Source organism: Theobroma cacao, chromosome 10 (genome assembly GCF_000208745.1).
Source record: "Theobroma cacao cultivar B97-61/B2 chromosome 10, Criollo_cocoa_genome_V2, whole genome shotgun sequence".
Lineage (NCBI taxonomy): Eukaryota > Viridiplantae > Streptophyta > Magnoliopsida > Malvales > Malvaceae > Theobroma > Theobroma cacao.
In genome coordinates, this window is record NC_030859.1 from 2249732 (window position 1) to 2269958 (window position 20227).

General features: G+C 34.4%; 3 protein-coding genes, 1 long non-coding RNA gene and 2 other non-coding genes across 8 annotated transcripts; 2 read left to right on the forward strand and 4 right to left on the reverse strand.

Moving 5' to 3' along the window:
• On the reverse strand, nt 7579–9364 carry LOC108663585 (F-box protein At2g39490-like). The gene is made up of 3 exons (XM_018128764.1): nt 8411–9364; nt 8101–8265; nt 7579–7896 (listed from the first exon to the last, which is right to left on the reverse strand). Exons 1-3 carry the CDS (start codon nt 9362–9364, stop codon nt 7579–7581), a joined length of 1437 nt encoding a protein of 478 aa, XP_017984253.1.
• Nucleotides 11061–14210, forward strand: LOC18586126. Of its 3 annotated transcripts, XR_001929895.1 has the most exons (6): nt 11080–11244; nt 11335–11437; nt 11770–11873; nt 12511–12604; nt 13613–13689; nt 13981–14210. It is a non-coding gene; the product is annotated as an uncharacterized LOC18586126 (long non-coding RNA). The 3 variants fall into 3 exon arrangements; XR_001929894.1 differs by having other exon boundaries at nt 11061–11244; nt 11335–11873; XR_001929896.1 differs by lacking the exon at nt 12511–12604 and having other exon boundaries at nt 11061–11244; nt 11335–11873.
• On the forward strand, nt 15246–16711 carry LOC18586127 (CASP-like protein 4C1). The gene is made up of 3 exons (XM_007009318.2): nt 15246–15777; nt 15978–16113; nt 16241–16711. The coding sequence occupies exons 1-3, from the start codon at nt 15548–15550 to the stop codon at nt 16460–16462; spliced, it is 588 nt and encodes a 195-aa protein (XP_007009380.2). The 5' UTR covers nt 15246–15547; the 3' UTR covers nt 16463–16711.
• Nucleotides 17673–19616, reverse strand: LOC18586129 (dolichyl-diphosphooligosaccharide--protein glycosyltransferase subunit 4A). Its single transcript, XM_018129401.1, has 2 exons — nt 19460–19616; nt 17673–18036 (listed from the first exon to the last, which is right to left on the reverse strand). The coding sequence occupies exon 2, from the start codon at nt 18034–18036 to the stop codon at nt 17923–17925; it is 114 nt and encodes a 37-aa protein (XP_017984890.1). The 5' UTR covers nt 19460–19616; the 3' UTR covers nt 17673–17922.
• TRNAR-CCG lies at nt 19120–19192 on the reverse strand. Its single transcript has one exon. It is a non-coding gene; the product is annotated as a tRNA-Arg (tRNA).
• TRNAH-GUG lies at nt 19761–19832 on the reverse strand. Its single transcript has one exon. It is a non-coding gene; the product is annotated as a tRNA-His (tRNA).

The window sequence follows — 20227 nt, forward strand, 5'->3', positions numbered from 1 at the left end:
TTCATACCAAACTAAGAAAAATAAGAAAATAACAAAAAGATAAAAAAAATGCAAGAATATAATCTTGATCTTTCAAATGCTCTTGAATTCCTTAAAATCTTGTCAGCTTCAATAACTTTGTAACTTGATTCTCAACTATCAATCTTGTTTTTTCGCTCTATTTTGAAAAATTATTTTTATAGGGCTTTGAAGTTAGGCCAAGTTTGATAAAGAAATAAGTCAATTTCAATTAGGATTTCTTCATCAGACTACATAGGTCGTGGCCTCAACCAATTAATTAACAGAAATCGTAATTACTTTAGGACTGTTACAATGCTTTATCTTCGACAAAATTTTTGACCACTTTCTTGGATGAACTGGGTCAAGTGATAAACATAAAAGTTTTATATTTTTCTCTTAGCTTGCCAATGGTCTAAGAATCATCTCATTTAAAGCTCTGTGGAGAAAGTTATGGTCAAAATACTAAAGCATATTCAATAGAAGTCTACACTTTGAAATTGCTCTCCTTCTTCCATTAAAATTCTTCTCTCATTAAACACCTCCAAAAGCACAAATAAATCAATAACAATCTCTATTAATCACATTAACACCCAATTAAGTATAAAATTAACTAAGATTAGATTAACTCACCTAAATTATTTAATTTAAAATAATTTAAATAAAACCTATTAATTTTTATGTATTACTACAAGAACTAAGTTAAATTACTATAAAAAGTAAGCCCAAATAACTCTATATTTTAGAGTTATCAAATATAAGACAATCTTCCTTGCAAACTTGTAAGCTCATGGAGATTGCTTGGTTCTGGCTCTTTCATGATTGCATCTATTTTTGATTGGTCAATTTCAATCCTACGATGGCACACTATGAATTCCAAAAATTTACCAAATGATACTCCAAAGACATATTTTAAGGGATTCATCTTCAATTGATATCAACGCAATCTGTCAAAAACTTGGCAAAGATTTCAAGATGATTAACTCTCTTTTTAGACATAACCACCAAATCATCAACATAGCATTCAACATTTTTGTGGAGCATATCATCAAATATCTTCTGCATCGCTCTTTGATAAGTGGCGCTTGCATTCTTTAACCCAAAAGGCATAACTTTGTAACAGTATATTCATTTAGGAGTTTGAAATATAGTGAGTTCTTCGTCCTTAGGATCCATGCGAATTTGTTTATAACCAGAAGAGCCATCCATTTAAAAAAATCCTCATGGCCAGTTCTTGCATCCATCATTATTTCTGTCAAAGGGAAAGGAAGCTCATCCTTTGGGCAAGCATTGTTCAAGTCTCGAAAATATATGTAAACTCAAATTTGGCTATTTTTTTTTCTAACTGGAACAATATTTGAGATCTTAGTAGGGTACTTGACTTCTCAAATAAAGCCAGCCTCAATGAGTTTATTGACCTTAACCTTAATTTGAGAAATCAAGTTAGGATGAAGACATCTTTGAGCTTGTTTAATGGTCGAACACCCTTCTTTACTGCTAGATGATGCACAACAACTTTAGGGTCTAATCTTGGCATTTCTTTGTAAGTTCATGCAAAGACGTCTCGATACCCGATCAAGAGGTCAACATAAGACTTTTCTTCTTCAAGAGTTAAACTAGCACTTATGAAGATTGGTCGGGGATCTTTTGTAGTGCCTATGCTAGCTTTTTTTAATTCATCAATTGTAGGCCGATTTCCTTCCTCTAATGATGGAAGAGCCTCTTGGATATCTTTTTCTTCATATTTTTCACCACTTTCTACTTTAGACACGTGATTACATATGAAGATTTTCATTTTTTCTTGCTCTTCTTTTTTTGAAGATAAGGCTTGTTTAGTCACAACCACAATGTGCCTTTTAGCCTTTAATGTTTCCTCATTTGTTATAATCCATTCACTTTTTCTTTTCATTCATGAAAGGATGATGCTATGGAAATCCTTTGATTCATGTGTTGTGAAGCTCTTTTTATTCCTCCTTTGTGAAGGTTTTCTTTTTCACCTTGAATGCATAGACTTTCTTGAAGTCACTTTTGTATGATCTTTCTTTGTACGATTAAACATTGAACCTCGATTTAAGGGCATGCTCAATCGATCAAAAACTGAAGTTCGGGTTGAGGTTGTGCCCAAGCGATGGAACACTGAAAGTTTAGATGACTCCATTGGTGTTTCTTCCTGGTCATTAACCTTTTCAATTGTTATGTATCTTAAAGCTTCTTTGTGAACCTTCAATCTTAAAGGAGTAAATCCCAACCCCAATTTTATACTTTTGACAACATTAGTCTTCTTCTGCCAAACTCTACAATTCTTGGAGGGATCTTGTGGAGTTCCTCTAGTTAGCTCATTAAGCTCGTGTAGCAACTTAGCAACATCTTCTTACTAGTAGCCAGCCCTTATTAGAAGCTTATAAGCATTAAGGTTGAAACCATTAACTGTTTGAGAAGAAAAATCATCGTGTTCAACTAATGGTCCTTTTGTTGGCCTTACAAATCCCTTTAATGGAGACTTAGCGACTTTTGACTCTTCCAAGCAAGTGAGTGGCAAAGTCAAATTTTTTAGGCCTCTAATAGTATAATCATCTTCCTTTATAAATGAAGATGATTTCTTTCCTTTCTCCTTTGATGATTTTCCTTCATCATTTCCTTGATCGCTTTTGGATTGTACGTCTTCCACGAAGGTACTTTCCAAGTAGAACTTAGCATCAACCAAATGTGTTTATGCTGTAGTAAATGGGTTGGTGTCTGCAATGACTGTCTTCATTTAACCATTTCTATAATATTTGAAGCATTGATGAAGTGTTGACAAAACTACACCATTTTGATGCATTCAAGGCTGCCCTAACAACATGTTGTATGTTGTGTTAGCGTTGATCATATGAAACAATGGATTGGATTCTATGTCATCAATGAAAAGTTAAAGTCTAACTTTTCTTACAGCTCTTTGCCTTTCAAGATAGAAACCTTGGATCATCAAGCAACTTTTTGATAATTCGTCGAGAGTCATCCAAAGCTATTTCATTGTCTTTATTGGGAGCAAGTTAACAGCAGATCCATCATCTATTTGGATTCGATTGATCTTCTGTTCACGACTCTATCTTGAAAAAAAAAATGTCGATTTTGGGGGGTAGACATCAACAATAAGTCTTCATCCGAAAGGGTAATTTCTGCACCATATAAGGCATTATAATTAAACTAAATTCTTTTTTCATTCCCAGCATCTTCATTAATTTCGAAACATGATGTGGGAATTTAATTTTGATTTTTAAATTCTCTTGGCATGAAGTCATTCAAGGTGATTGGTTGTCTAGGCTTTGCGCCACCAAAATTTCATGCCTACTCATACTTATTTTTCTTGGCATTGCCTTTGGCATCATTTTCCTGGATGTCTATTTCACCATTTTGGATTTTCTTGGTGCTTGTTTGTCTTTGGGAAGATTCTTCTTTCTCCTTCTTCGATGAGTAACTAGGATCCACCCTTCATTGTTTGGATCCTTAATTGAAGAAGCACAAGGTTTGCCCCTATTATCTTAAGGATTGGATGTTTCCTCTACATTTAGGTCGACATTATGTAGTCGAAAGATCCAAATTTTATATTTGTGCTCCACATATTAAGCAGAGAAAGCATGCTAGTTGCTGATGCCACATTTGTTGTCACCGTTTCTTTTTCAAACTTGATTTTCCCCTCATTGTATAACCACATGATTTTGTCTTTTAAGACAAAACATTTTTTTATAGGGTGACCAATCAAGTAATGGTACTAGTAGTAGTTAGGGTTATTTACCCGATCAGCTTCTTCAGGTCGCTTCATCTCTGAAAACTGAATAAGCTTAGCCTTCAAAAGTTCCTCCAACATTCTAACATTATCTGAGTCAAGGAAAGGATACTTCTTCTCTTGCTTTTCTTTCAAAGACACTTTTTTTTTTATCTTGTGAGGGACCAAGCTTCGTTGGTTGGGTTTTCTTTGAGTTGGTAGTCACGTTGATGGGTTTGGTATTCACAGTCATAGACTGTTTTCCTTCACCCTTATTTGTCAAAGCTTTGCCCCCATTATGGACATCCTGCTTTCCCTTCCTTGCTTCTTGCATTAGAGATCCTTGATTTCCAACTGTTGACATGCTTAATTTCGTGTCGTGGGCACAAGTAGCTAATTCTTCAAAAGTTTTAAGCTTAATGTCTTGAAAAATATAATGTAATCCCCAATTCATCCCCTAGATGCACATGTCAAGGGCTGAGGACTCAGACAATCGCTCTTTGTAATTAAGATTGAGATTTCTCCACCTGTGGATATAATCAATCACAGGCTCATTTTTCCATTAGCACGAACTTGTAAGTTCAATCATGCTCACCACACGTCGAGTGCTGTAAAAGCGATTACGGAACTCATGTTCTAATTGTTTCCAATTGTCAATCATCCAAAGCTCTAAGTCTGTGTACCAATCAAAGGCATTACCCTTTAAAGAGCGAATGAACTGCTTCACCAAAAGATCACCATAGGTGTTGGCGTTGCTACAAGTTTCCGCAAAGTGTGCAACATGTTGACGAGGATTTCCTTTACCATTGAATTGTTGGAACTTTGGTGGTTGCTAGTTAAATGGCATTCTCATGCGACCAATCCTGTAAGAGTATGGCTTGGCATAAGTATAAAAAGGCTAAGTGATGTTTTCCACCTATTCCTTGATGGTTTTTATAATGAATTCCTTCCATTGGTTAGTGGTGACCACTTCACTGGATTTTTGTTGGAGATTATTTTCTACTTCTGCAGTGGAATTCTCCTCATAATCTTGAAGATTTTGGCGCTGATTTTAGCCAAGATCAATTGGTGCCTTCCCAGTAAGGTTGATAAGTTTTGCCATAATCGAGGTAATTTGTTCATTTTTTTTTGTGATACTTGTGTCAGAAATTCCACAGAGCAACTTGTTTTTCTAAAGATGCTGTTCCATCTCTCTAGAATTTGCTTTTGATGAAGAACTTTGGCAAGGGGATGATGAAACAGAGCAACTACTTGAATAGCCACTATGTTCCTTGAGTTAATTTGCACTTGATCCTTTAGAGGAAGCAAGTTGTGTGGAAGTAACTTCTTCAAAACTTAGGGAAGAAGCATCATATAAAGGATTTTGGTTGAGGACTGGGAAAGTTTGCTAATACAATTTAGTTAGAGCTTATGTCTTTCTCCGAGTACCATATGGATGTGTTGGAACATCTGTGCTTAATGATGAGGATTTGCTTTTAACGAAGAACTTTTGCAAAGGGATGACGAAATAGAGCTACTGCTTAAATAGCCATCATGTTCCTTGAGTTGATTTGCACTTGATCCTTTGGAAGAAGCAAGTTGTATGGAAGAAACTTCTTCAGAACTTAGGGAAGAAGCATCATATAAAGGATTTTGGTTGAAGACTAAGAAAGTTTGCTCATACAATTTAGTAAGAGCTTCTGTCTTTCTCCGAGTACCATATGGATATGTTGGAACATCTGTGCTTAATGATGAGATTGGAAAAACTGCAGGATTTGCTCGAGTAAGCTTGACAGTAGGTTTGTTGGCAAGATTCTTCTTGGGAGCCATTTTAATTTGGAGATATCTGGAGATGTGTTTGAAGAAAAAAGATAAAGGGCGAAAACTGTCCAACCAGGCATGCCAGAAATTTGTACACATAAATTTCTTGTCAAAATTTCTTGACTTGAAAATTATAAGACAAATACAAATATATGTTGATGTGAGCTACAATATCTGGAAATTCCTCTAATTAATTTCTGCACTTCGCCTTCAAGAGTCATGAACTCGGACTTTGTCTTGATCACAAACTTCACTTAATCTTTGCTTCAAAGGTCTTGATGACTTAATCTTGATCACAAACTATATTTGATATCTTCCCTTCAAGAGTCTTCACGACTTAATCTTGATCACGAACTATACTTGATATCTTGATCAGGAACTTCGTTGCCACTTGATCACGAACTTCGTTGTCGGTTGATCATGTACTTCACTGCTACTTGATCATGAACTTCACTTGATATCTTCACTTCAGAAATCTTCTACTCTTCTTGATCTCTAAAATACTCTGAATCTTTGAATGCCTCCCAATCTTCAAAATGCCTCCGAATGAATGAAAATGGCTTAGGGAAGCCCTCTATTTATAATGCTAGATAGGCGACTTTGATGAGAATATAATCTCTTCAAATTATCTCTAAATTATTTTAATTTAATTAGAAATAAATTATGATGACTCATTGAAAATCTTTTAATTGGTTGGACTTTGAGTCCTTGAATTTTGATTAGCTGAAATTAAGTTTTTATCTCTAAATTATTTTAATTTATTTAGAGATAAATTAAATAATTAAATTTGATTTTTATCTGTAAATTATTTTATTATTAGAGATAAATTAAATGACCAATAATTAAATTTTGATTGATCAAAAATATAAATATTATTTATAAATTACCTTGATTTATTTATAGACAAATTGGATAACAAATAATTAAATTTTGATTGGTCCAATTTAAATATTATTTTCAAATTATCTCAAGGGATAAATATATGACACATAGGTAAATTAGTTCAACTATGTATCTTTGAAATAATCCAACTGATAAATTAATTATTTAATAATTAATGACATGGTTATGATATCATTACGTCCACATAACCACACGTAATTGGGTCATAATTTTTCTCCTTCTACACCCATCTACATAATGCAATTGAATATACTAAATGATAAGAAGAATGAGCCATGAGTAGAAAAAAGACAAGTTAGGTACCCTCAAGTTTTATTAAATATATTTCTTGAAGAAGATTGGATCAATTGGCAAGCAATTGCTGCAGCCCTTTATTATTTTTCAGGATTAATTATAATGCAAGCAAATTGAGTTTGGTCAGAAAGACATAAGTTTTCAAACGAAATATTCCCCCTTAAACTATGGCTTAACTGCCTTCATAAGGATCAAGATTCATAGAAAAAACCAGCTTTCTTCGGATAATCCATGTTTTAGAAATTGGAGGGAAACTTCAAGAATTAGCAAATTACAGTGTGATTCATTTGTTAATACATCTATCTATACATATATATAGCTCTGTTTGCATTTAATTTTAGTCATGAGTTTATTATTCATGTCCTCAATTAGTCCTCACTCAGTATCCTAATATCAAATCCTTCAATAGTGTTGTATATACTCCTAATGTACAACAACAATGATAAAGATACAATATTTGGGCTGGGAAGGCTTGCTTACTCCACTCTATGAACCATGCCATTTCATAATGCTATCAGTGAATATAAAACAATATCAGTATACATAATGGTTACAGAAGGTTGAAACTTTAATCTTAGCTTTCATGACAATTGTTCTGCATGTTTTTCAATCAGCTCCTGCTGATTTTGTTCTGCATTTTTCTAGAAATATAAACTTACAACCTAACATGAAGCAAGTCATCAAACCAGGATGACTATGTCCGAAATTCAATACGTTTACCCGGACAAACTCAATAATCCAACAGAAATAGAAATCATGTCCTTATGCGTTCAAAGATACAGAAATGTATTTTGCTTGACAATGAAATTAAGCATAAGTGAAGGCTTATTGAGCTTAATTTAAACGTTCATATGAACATGATCAGAGTAAATTTCAGGAAGCTTTTCAACCACTTTAAACTTGTAAGGATACTTCCCTTTCTTCTCCAACTTAGGCACCTTTACTAGACACCTCAAACGACTCCCATATGGTTTTGATATAATTAGTGGAGTCCTTGGAAATAAAGGTATCAACCGCCTTGCAAAGAGAGTCTCTGTGGTCTCATCTGCACATCCTTCTACTTTGACAAACTTGAGATCTTTGAGTTTATAATCAGGAACATTGATCATAGCTGAGAATCTTTTAGTGCTAGGCAAGTTATAGCATTTAGGATCAATCTGCAAGTTAAGATATTTGAACAGTATCAAATTTGTGCATTAATCGTTGCATATATTGTTGTGAGTTCTATCATTGAAGTGATTTGATGTCATCAAATAAAAGAGAAATCCATTCTAATATTCCACTAGTACCAATTTTTCTCACAAGTACTCTACTTAGTATCATAAAAATGCAAAGTATATCAAGAAAATGGGAAGACTTACAGTCACATATAGTCTTTCCAAGTTATGACAGAACTTCAGAAAGCAAAGTAGGGCATTGATATTTTCTCTCTCCGCTGAACAATCAATCCACCTAAGCTCTTTGAGCAGCAACAAATAAAACCCTAGGTTTGTCCTTGAAGAGGGTAACTTCTTGCAAAATGATTTCTAAATAAATAAAAAAAAGAACAGAAGAAAATAAGTTTAGCACAATAAAACTGATCAAAGACTAATCAGTTATGAGAGGATAGGAGTACAGAAGCATGAAACTGAAATTTTCTTTACTGAGTTTAGATAAATTACTGAAACATGCCTCGTAAAGCCATCTGCACATTGTTAGAGATTCAGCACAACGTACGCTATCCAGAATTAATTTGCAGCATTGAAACAAGGTGGTGCTACCACAATTGCAGATTTTGTAGAATCCATTAGGACCAACACTGGTAGGCATTTCAAAGTCCCATGTCCATCGTGTTAGAGGGCCTTGTCTGAAATCAAGCATGGCATCTTCTAATTGGACTCCACAGTCACAAAAATGTGAAAGCGATTGATGAAAATTATATTTGCAGGACGGTTTAAACCGAAAAGAAACCAATCTGCCTCGATAGTGGAAAGACTTTAAGCTACTGGAACCTCCAAAACAGAAATATTCTAATTGTGGGCAATCCAAGACAGTTAATTTTTGAAGCCTAGCTGCATTTTCTATATCTAAAGATTGTACTCCATTGCACTTTGCAATAGTCAAACTCTCAAGAAATGGTAAATACGACACCAGAGATGTAAGCACCTTACTGAAAAGGCGGCATACTGATGTTAGATACAGAGCTTTTATTTTGAACTGCTGCAATGGGAGATTTAGCTCCAATAGCTTATCATGTTTGTAGGGAAATGGCCATTTGTCACGTACCGGAAGATTCAACGGTAACAACCAATCAAATGATCTCGATAATCCTTGTTCCCCAGCAGAGAAATCAAGGTGGAGTGCATCATCAGGCGCAATGGCAGCAAAGAGGGCTCTACCTTGTCCAATGTTAAACTGGAATCCCCACTTACTTCTTAGTGGACGAAGTTCAGCAAAATCATTAAGAAGGCTAAATACATTAGCAACAGCATCTTCTATACTTCCATATACAAAAGCCTTTTTCCAAAGATCTTTCCATCGAGTAGAAAGAACAGTGGTTTGGACAGCTGATTCAAGAGGGAGGAAGGTAATGATGAGATAAAGGATCTCATCGGGAAAACAACTGATCAAATCTTTAGAATCCATGTTCCTGTTAAAAAGAAAAAAAATAGAAGATTTATGTCACATAGTAAAAATAGTAATATGATCCCATCAAATAGTAGAATTATCTCAAAAGATTTCAAAGAAAGTATCTGATCCAATCAAATAGTAAAAATCAAAAGAAAGAAAATATAGCCTAAGGAGTCAATGGTAACGGATCTCATTAGGAAAACAATTGATTAAATCTTTAGAATCCATGTTCCTGTTAAAAGAAACAAGATTTATGTGATCCTATCAAATAGTAATAGTCAAAAGAAAATCACTGCTAAGGAGTAAAATTGGTCTGATACTATCAACAGACAAAGTCAACATTCAAAAGAAAATACCAACTTATTCCCGTGTTTCTTGGATTCTTCCTTTGGATCTGTCTCTAGATTCTTTCAATGTTATTGTCTGTTAAAAGTTTCACCTTGAACTTTCTTCGGAAGAACTCAACAAATAAAGTATATATAAGGTTACTTGTTGCCGCTTTCGAAAGGCTTAATTATCCCTAATGTTTCTACGTTACGAAGAAAATTTGTATTTTTTATTCAATAACATCCATTGTTATTTAATATAAAAGTAACGGATATATCCTAAGAAAATCATAGATAAAATAAAATACCTCAAAAGCAATTCAAGTTCTTATTACTTATATGGATATAGTGATGGATTTGAATTCAGATGATTCAAATGGACTTGATTTTACTTAACCCAATCCATATCTAACAAGAAATATATAAAACTCTAAAGAAGAATATAAGTGAGATTTTTAAGAATCCAAATCCATGCAATCTCATGACTAATATTTCAGTTCAAATTTTATTTAATTTAATATTATCATTTAGTTTCTTAAATCAATTAAGAAACCTTATTTACCCACTAAAATTACAATAATGAACATTAACACATTGTAATTGACTTTTACACAAAAAAGAATTATAAATGAGGTTCCTTTCATTACAAGTTTTACTAATCAATCATTTCACCCTACTATATTGCTCATGCACTTTATGGATAAATAACTTTCACTATCACATCCAATCCTTGTAATATGAATTCATGATTTTTATTATTGCTAGACTTTAAAAAATATTTTTCTTCTAAAACACTTATATATATAATATTAATATAAATAATATAATTTTAAAACATTAAGTTTAAAAACAAATAGGAATTAAAAAAATCCGAATAAAATTTTAAAAGAAAAATAAAGAATATCTGACGTGTCACCGCAAGGCAAATAAAAAAAGGAAAAAGAAATCCGACGTGGCGAAAATAGGATTCCAATCCATCGTCCTCGACTCCACTTTCTTCCCTCGCTTCCTTCTCTTCACTCTTTCTTGATCGACAGAAAAACCAATCAAATTCAGCTCATAAGTATTCTTTTTCTTTAGGTGTCCTTCTTCAATGGCTTCCTCCAAGCGACTCTCCTTCTCCAAAAGCAACTCCAAGGTTTCTATTTCTTGAAAGGCGTCGGTTTCGGTTTATTGATCATTTCTTCTTCTTCTTCTTTTCTTCCTTAAGGTGTTACTTANAAAACAACTTATATATATATATATTATATAATAATTATTTTAAAACATTAAGTTTAAAAACAAATAGGAATTAAAAAAATCCGAATAAAATTTTAAAAGAAAAATAAAGAATATCTGACGTGTCACCGCAAGGCAAATAAAAAAAGGAAAAAGAAATCCGACGTGGCGAAAATAGGATTCCAATCCATCGTCCTCGACTCCACTTTCTTCCCTCGCTTCCTTCTCTTCACTCTTTCTTGATCGACAGAAAAACCAATCAAATTCAGCTCATAAGTATTCTTTTTCTTTAGGTGTCCTTCTTCAATGGCTTCCTCCAAGCGACTCTCCTTCTCCAAAAGCAACTCCAAGGTTTCTATTTCTTGAAAGGCGTCGGTTTCGGTTTATTGATCATTTCTTCTTCTTCTTCTTTTCGAATTTTAAGGTTTTTCTTTATTTCAGATCTTTGGAAGAAACCGGTTGATGGATTCTCAGCGGAGTTGCTTGATGACAATGTTCTTGAATGGATTGTTATAATTACGGGGCCCCAAATACTCTCCAGGATGTAATTTTAATTCTTTTTCTTTCTTTTTTAAACATTCTTTTTTGATGATTAATCAGTTCTATCATTGTAGTCCAATTACAATGATGTTTTTGATTATGGTGTGGAATTTTTACTTAGGGATGATAAATCTTAGTAGGATTAAAGATTATCGATTTGGTTTTGACATTAAGAATTTGTTCAATATGATGGAGGAGAGGTGATTCTGACCTTAAACCTTAACTCTCATAAGAATTTGTTCAATAGGATTAAAGATAATGAGCGGTAGCCTAAGCTTGGGTTGTTATTTTATTGAGATTGCCATGGATCCTGTTTCTTGTTTCATGATTTTGTAGATTTTTGTGATGGGGGCACTTCGATGCCATCTTTAGCTTTCCATCAGATTACCCAGCAAACCCTCCAACTGTAAGGTTTATCTCAAAGATGTGGCATCCTAATGGTGAGAAGTTATATTCTGATTTTGAAACCATAAATTTTTGTTTTCTGTTTTTTTTTTTTTTTTTCAAATTTTCTCATTCTTGAGTGGGCAAAATGAAAGCTGATGTAAAGAGTGAAATAACTCTTCGTTGTTGTTAATTTACTAGTCAATACACGTATTTATACAAGAGTTGGGTTGAGATCAGCTAACCTTTTCTAAAGGGATTGGCTAACCTTTTTCTAAAGGATTTCTTATCATATCAAGATATGTACATATCAATTAAGGAGATATGGAAAAGGATAAAATATTGCGATTGTTATCTTCATTATAATGTGTGAACTACAGTTTTCCCTAATGGAAAAGTTTGAATGTCAATTCTTGATCTCCTACGTGAGAATCCAAATGCCTATGCGCTTTCAACGGAACACTGGACTCCACCCCATACGATATATGATTTAGAGTTGATTTAATTTTTGCTGTCTTTTTGTTAGCCTGTATTTATCTGCATACTTTGTTAATAATTTATTTGTATATCAAGTCCTGTGAAGTAATCATGTTTAGCTGTCTTAATAGTTACAAATGTGCATATGGATTTTTGTCTTATTACTTTTGTCTCTTTCACTCCTCTGTTAATTGTCTGATATCTAACCCTTGCGAGGCTGCAAGTGGTGGAACAAGGATTTTGTCACTTGCACTCCTGGATCATGCATGGTCCAGGGATGGAGGATGAATGCTGAAGGGATAGGGACATGGTAACTCTTTGCATTCATCTCTATTATCAATAAATACTGTTGTTTGGCCATCTGATGGTAGTTATATTTGGCAGTGAAGCTTGAGGGAAAATATTAACGGAAAACTGAACTTAGGCCTCAGGTGATAAGACTATATATGTTTACAATGAAGTGCACAGGTGATAAGACTATATATGTTTACAATGAAGTGCATTTTACTTCATAAATTCAAAGTTCCAAAGGCAATTGTCAGTAGAGTATATAATCCCTCAACTTTGAACCACAGATCATCTGAATGGAATTATTTTAGCCCTAAGCCAATAGTTCACTATGCTGTCAGATAATCTCCCCATTTACCTGCCCAAGGCCAATACGCTAGAAGTTGCTACCTTGCTACTTCAACTCAAGATTTCTTTTCTTCTATCCCCGTTCCTTGCTCCCTTTGTAGTTCAAATATAAGTACTAATTTAGGGACGTAGCTCAGAAAAATTAACAGAGCCTATTCCTCTGGAAGTTAGCTGCTTGAAAATTATCAACACAAGGAAGGCAATTAAACGGCTTGTTGTATTAATTCAGGGCAGTGAGTGGGTACAAGATTCTGGTTAAATACATAACAGAGGTGGAAGAGGAAGCAGTGATGAGATGGAATAATAAAGAACGTTGGGTGCACAAATAAGCGTTAATTAGAATGAGGAATGGCAGAAGAAATACACCAGATGTACTCTAACATCTCACTGTTTGAACATAAGAGTACAACTTGAGAAAGAAGAGTTTTACCTTGTAATTTTTTTTTGAACAAGAAACACAAACGACTTTTTATTATACATGTCAGACATTAAGTTTTACCTTGTAAGTATAGAATTGCTAAAAACATTTCAGCTAAAGTTCCATCTCCTGTTTTGAAACCACTTTTTCTGATTTACTCAAGTAGTGTCAATATCTTCAGCTTTGCCTTCTACTGTTTGTTACACAACCTGTTTTTGCTGAAGACAAATATTTCTTCTGCTGACTGCTGGTTCTGATTTGCAGGTTGAAAGTATATTTCTGGGCATCATGTCAATGCTCTCTAGCCCTGATGATGAAATCCCGCCAATGAGGATGCTGCAGTAAGTCTTCAGTATGTCAAGGTGTTTTCTAGTCCGTAATTTTTAATAATTTTAGACGACAGATATGAATCCCACACTAATGTTTGGCTCTGTGCTAACAAAGTTAAAACAAATTCTAGTACAAAGCTACTACTATTATTGGAATGTAACTTGTCTTTCTGGTTTGCATGCAATGCATTGTTTGAGAATCATAATTTGAAAATTTATTGAACTTAACATCTTGGAAGTTGCCTGTCTGACGCATTGTTAATTTGCTGAAGGTTTGATATTTATTGATTTTGTTGACTGCAGATGGAATGGAGGAATAGAAGGGAGGAGTTTGAGCAGAAAGTCAAGCAGTGTGTGGTAGCATCGCTGCAAGATCATCAAGCAGCAGATCAAAGTTAATAACATCTATCCCTATAAAAATACCGTGTACTTTCTTCTTGCCGACTGGTGACCATCAAAGTATATCGAACCATGTTGAATACCGTATGTCACAAAAATAACATCAAAGTATGTCACACCACATTGATGTGTCATGTTAGTCAACAGTGATATGGACATAAATCCACATACATCAACTTTTTTTCATAAACTTTTACACTAAAAATTTATGAAATTGTAATTAAATTTTTTTATATTTTAGGATGAAGAAAAAAAAAAACCCATTTCTTTTTTTCTTTTGGGTTTTTCATTTAATTATTAAAAATCATTTTTTTTCTTAATTCACTTAATATGAACTGTATATTCACTATTGGCCAACAAGGAGATGGGAAGAATAACAAGACAAGGAGACAAGAAACAACACAAACCTAACCAACCAGAGATCGACTTCTTTCGTAAACCCATATCACCTCCAGAGCGCGCGTGCTAGAAAACGCCCCAATGAACAGAGCGTTTGCCCTTCACTTTCGTCCTAACGCGTGAAGACAACAATGGATAGAAAAAGTTAGCGTAAATTGTTATAAAGGACAGTGAAACTTAAAAAAAAGCAAGGAAGGAGTGGTTTCGAAAGAAAAGGAAAAGGAAAAGTCTTCAAACGTTATTTTAGCATTCAATTAGTATTGTTGGTGGCTGTCGGGCTGCTGTGTCTATTCATCGTGTCCAAATCTCTCATTCTCTCATAAAAAATTAAAGAAAAGATCAAACAAAATCTCTCTTTAAAATTATATGAGAAAATTTTTTATTTAATTGATTAATTTATTCATTTGAGTAATAACAAGATTGAAATGATTTATTTATTTTTTAATTTTAAAAAATATAATTTAAATATGAATAAAAGATAAATTTCACTCGTGCATTAACTATTTTCTTTTTTATGAGGCTATTTCCTTGCTTTCCTTTTTTTCTACTTATAAATTATTGTAGGTTGTTAACAAATATTATTGTATTATCGAGGGATTGATTTAATCGATTAATTTATTTATTTTATATTTTCTTAAATACGATTATCACATGTTAAAAATAATTACAGAAGCAGAATAACACACAAAATTATTATAATTTGTATTTATAAATAAAATGTTTAATATTACTATAAATAAATAGAATCTGTCGAGTAGTAGTAAAGAACCCTTGTTTACTTTCATCATCTTATTCCCGCTTTCCCTCTCTTTCTTTTCTCTTCTTTCCGTATCTTTTTTACAGCAGTTTCCCTCTCACTTCCTCCCTTATCCCATGACTCCCATCTCCCTCACCCGTGACTCCTACTACCCTTCTCTTCTTCTTCTTCTTCTCCTTCCAAACTTCTCCCTGTTTCTCTCATGAATCTCTCTTTCACCTCCTTTCCTTCCCTCCATTACGAAATTTACAGCCATCTCCACCTCTACCAACACCACCACCATCATCATCGTCATCATCATCGCTGCTGTTCATCATGCTGTCCCCACAAGCTGTCCACAACGGCGAGACGCCTTCCCCTCACCACCGAATCCTTACCCCTCAGTTTCACTCCACTGTAACCCTCCGTAAACTCAGACGATTCAACTCACTGATTCTCGTATTCCGGCTCGCCGCTTTCGCTTTCTCACTCGCTTCCTCCGTTTTCATGGTCACTAACTCTCGCGGCTCAGATTCTCCTCATTGGTTCGATTTTGACGCTTTCAGGTCAGTCTTAAGCCTTTGTTTCGTTGCAAAAAAATTAATTTTTAACAATTTCGAAAAGGCGCGGTTCTTTACTTCATATTTCAGATAAAGAACAAAAAGCTTTTAATTTCCATTTTCTTTTCCCTTCCAATTTTAATTTCATAAAATTCAAAATAAAAAAAAAGCTTAAATTAAAAGCCAACGGCGAAATCTCACCTCAGATTCGTTTTCGCCGCAAACGCAATCGTGGCGTTGTATTCGCTTTTCGAAATGGGCGTTTCCGTTTGGGAGATCTCCACGGGAGCCACTCTCTTCCCCGAAATCCTCCAAGTTTGGTTCGACTTTGGCCACGACCAGGTTTTTCTTTCTTTTCCTTTTTCTTTTTTTCTTTTTTTTTGTCAAGAAAATAATTTAACCCAAAATTTGAAAGCTTTCCTTTTTCTTTCTTTTAATTATAATTTTCTCTGTTCAATTTTCAATTTAGGTGTTCGCATATTTATTACTGTCGGCCGATTCGGCGGGAACGGCGTTGGCGAAGACGTTAAAAGGGACGGACACATGTAAGGCATCGAACTCGTTTTGCGTACAATCCGACATCTCCGTGGCGTTGGGTTTCGCCGGGTTTATGTTTCTCGGGTTTTCGTCTCTGCTATCGGGTTTTCGGGTCGTCTGTTACATAATCAACGGCTCTCGTTTCCATCTGTAGATTTTAGAAGAGAGAGAGGGAAAAGAAAGAATACTTTTGCGTGCGTGAAGTTGTAGGGCTTTTACTGTGTACGGTACGCTATGATTTGTTTTTTTTTCTTCATCTTTTGGGTATTTATATGGCATGGTGACGAGAGGTGATTCGCTGATTTGCGTTTTAGTAAAGTGGCCCCAATGGACTGATTTGTACATGGGGGCTTGTTGTATTCTTTATTTAATTTATTGCTAGCTAAGGTTTAAGTAGGATTTATTTAAGAATAAATTTATTAATGTATTAGTATTTTCATATTAAAAATATATCATGGTTGATTGGGAAGCTATAAGTATGAATTGATGACTCCATTTACTTCTCCACATTACTTCTGTTTGTGCTGAATTTGGTGGTCACACGACATTGAGGTTTTATGCTTATCCAAAGAAATTCCATGCTCTGCATAATTAGCGAATAAGCACAAGGGGTAGTTGCATAATCATGGCAAGAATGAAAGTTTGGCCCTTAAACCACAGAAAATGGAATGACTTCTGCTAATGCAAAGCATGTAGACTGACAAGATATGTGGGCAGCCAGAGGTTTCGCAAAGTGGGTGTCAAGTTTAGAAACCCTCATAACAATCCAAAACACAAATGGACAAGAAGCAAATCATGGCAATCCTGCACTAGTAATCAAGCATTTCACATCACAAGCATAGCAATTTTTGACAAGGTGAGAGTGGGAGCCTTTTATATGGAAGGAATGAATGAAAAGAATGTAACACATGCAGAAAATGATGGTACCGGTTAGGCTTGGCTCAAGTGGCTGGTTGGAGGAATTTGGAAATAATTAATGGGGATCTGAGTAGAAGTCCTAGTTCGGATTCTAACACTCTTCTTTTCCTTAATTTGTTCATAGAATTGTTTAAGAAATTCACAATAGCAAGACTTGCGAGGAACATGGCATGTGCAAGCATGTGTGCGTATGGTAGTCATGCACTAAACATCAGTATTTCAACATCATAAACACAAGTATTCTAAGGTGGGAGCCTTTCTTTTTCCTGGGAATGAATGAAAACATTTAAATACGGCCGGCATGATGCTAGCTACCACGTGGCCTTGGCTCAAGTGCTTGGTTAGAAATGGAAATTTGAGCAGAAATCCTAGTTTTGAGCTACTCTAATAACCTTCAATGCTTAACTCGTTCATAATATTGTTAAAGATAACAACAGGAAGACATGCAAGGAAAATGTCATGTGTTTGCATGTGTGTGTATTCAATGATAACGGTCATCTTGACAAAGCGTCAGTAAAGGCATTGAAGAACCATGTTAATATGCTTCAAGTCTAAAGAAAATTTTATAGCCCAATCTTTTAGTAGAAAACTAAGATTGACAGGGACAAGTTTTACACTACAGTTCTGCAAACAATAATAACACGGTACAAGTATAATCTAGGTTCTTATCTAAAGGTGCATACTTCATCTTTGCATTCAGTTTCCGTCATATTTTGGATCAGCCATCACATAGTGGTAAGCAATTACCAGAGCAAATATAAAAATGCCTAGAAAATTTGCGAGAAATCCCAGCTGTTGATCATCAATCATCTGCACAAGCACATAAAATCCTCACATATCAGTAGCTCACCACAAAGTAATTATCTTGTGTTTTTAAAAAATATTAGCAATAAAACCGATTATGAGAAGCAAGTTTCAAAAACTCATAGTATTTTCCAGACACTTGATTACATTAACCTAGTAAGCATTCTACCTCAACTTCAATAGGAAATATACGCATAAAATAGTTGGTGATAAGTTCTATACTTTAGGCAAGCAAACAGCTGAACTAAACACATGCCAGACCAAAGTTCATAAATCTTATTGACTCTAATCCTAAAAAGCTACTATGGGTACAAATTAATATTGACAGTTTTAAAACCAACATGAAGCAAACTAGATGTGGACCATTATTCCAAACAACAACAGAGGAATTGTGGTGAACAATGGATGCATTATGGCTGAAACGCCAGTCATTCTTTCCAGACTAAAACTACTTCATTTCATCCAATTCTATTAATAATAACTAATTCTTACTTTGAGAATTAATTACACATTGTTATTAGCAGCAATCAATAAAATGAGAGCACCTTGAACATATTCCCATAAAAAGAATCTGATTTCAATCAGAATTATTCTCTTTACTCTTCACAAACACTAGTATGTATCCGACACGGGAATGTCATGTTTATGGTAACTCGTATATCAATTTCGATCAAATAATCAATTAATCATCATACAAATATAAGGGGTTAAAGTTTTCAAAGAGTATCTGACATCGGTATGTTTAGGTCAAGATAAAGTAAAGAGCCCTTTTAAAATAGTTCTTTAACCAAAAACATACTAGTCAGGCAGTCACTAAGATTTTCAGCCAGAGTTTCATATCAAATTCAAATCCAGACAGTAACAATGCATACACATTATAACCTGAAGATCCTATCAGCATATGCACACAGAAAGAAATGTTCCAAATGTTCTAAGTGATCAATGAGCACATAGTTGAGCTTCAACACACCTACCTCATCTATGTTCTTCCTTACAATTCAAGTTTAAAATTACAAAAAATGCTCTAAAAAATCGTAAATTACTGAAAATTTCACTAGGCTCAAAATGCAAAATCGATTGAACGGATGGCGATCGCAGTGGGATTCGAACCCACGACCTTTAGATCCGGAGTCTAACGCGATATCCACTCCGCTATGCGATCGCATTTTACTAACATCATTCGATTTTCGACTTATTTACTGAAATCGCTAGAACTCCCTATTCGAGAACGAGAAACTAAACAACGCGGCCGCTTTCAAAACAATCGAAAAAAGAAACAAAAAAAGGAAAAAAATATTAATCCATTTGTAGACTGTGAATCAGAAAGAAATCGGCGATCTGCTTCAAGATCGTGGTATGTTACTACACTAATTAAACAGAGAAAAAACAAAGGCGAAACGCGAGAGGGATCGACTAAGAAACGGCGTACCTTTCTGGATCGAGGAGCCGCCAAAGCGACAACGTAACGAGCCAAGGAGAAGATCTCTGGAAAAAAACGACTGGAACTGAAAATCCCTCTTCCCTCTCTCTCTATTGACTTGAAGTTTGTATTGTAATAGCGGTCTTCGGAAGCAAAACGACTGCGTCCTGTGCTCCTTTGAACTAAAGGAGGCCCAAGACGGGAAAGCAAAATAAAAATAAAAAAAGAAAAGTTCAAAATTTTGGCAGACGGGAAAGTAAAATAAAAATAAAAAAGAAAAGTTGAAAAATCTGGCCAAAAAAGGGTTTCCTGTGGCTGCTGGGATTCGAGCCCAGGTCTCCACGGCCACAACGTGGAATTCTTACCACTAAACTACAGCCACTTTTTTGTTTTAATGTGCCAAAATGTCCCTATTTAAACATTGAGTAATTTAAAATATGAATTGAGCTAAATTTGCTATAATATATTAAAATTATGCCATCAAAGTTAATAGAAATTCAAATAGAAAAAGTTGCGAAAAAATAATTGATATAATAAGTATAAGATCAAATGACAATGTCTTACTATTATAGGTGGATGAATGTTTTTATTTACATGTCAAAGACTTATTTTATCTCTTATTGATATGAAATTCATAACATCCTCCATACTTAATTGTGTAACATCTTACTAACACTTACTCTTTTATGCATAGAAGAAATTGACCCATCTTGATCTTAGTCTACATAGATGTTAGTATTTTTCATGAAGGATCCCACATTAGTAATAATTTTAGTA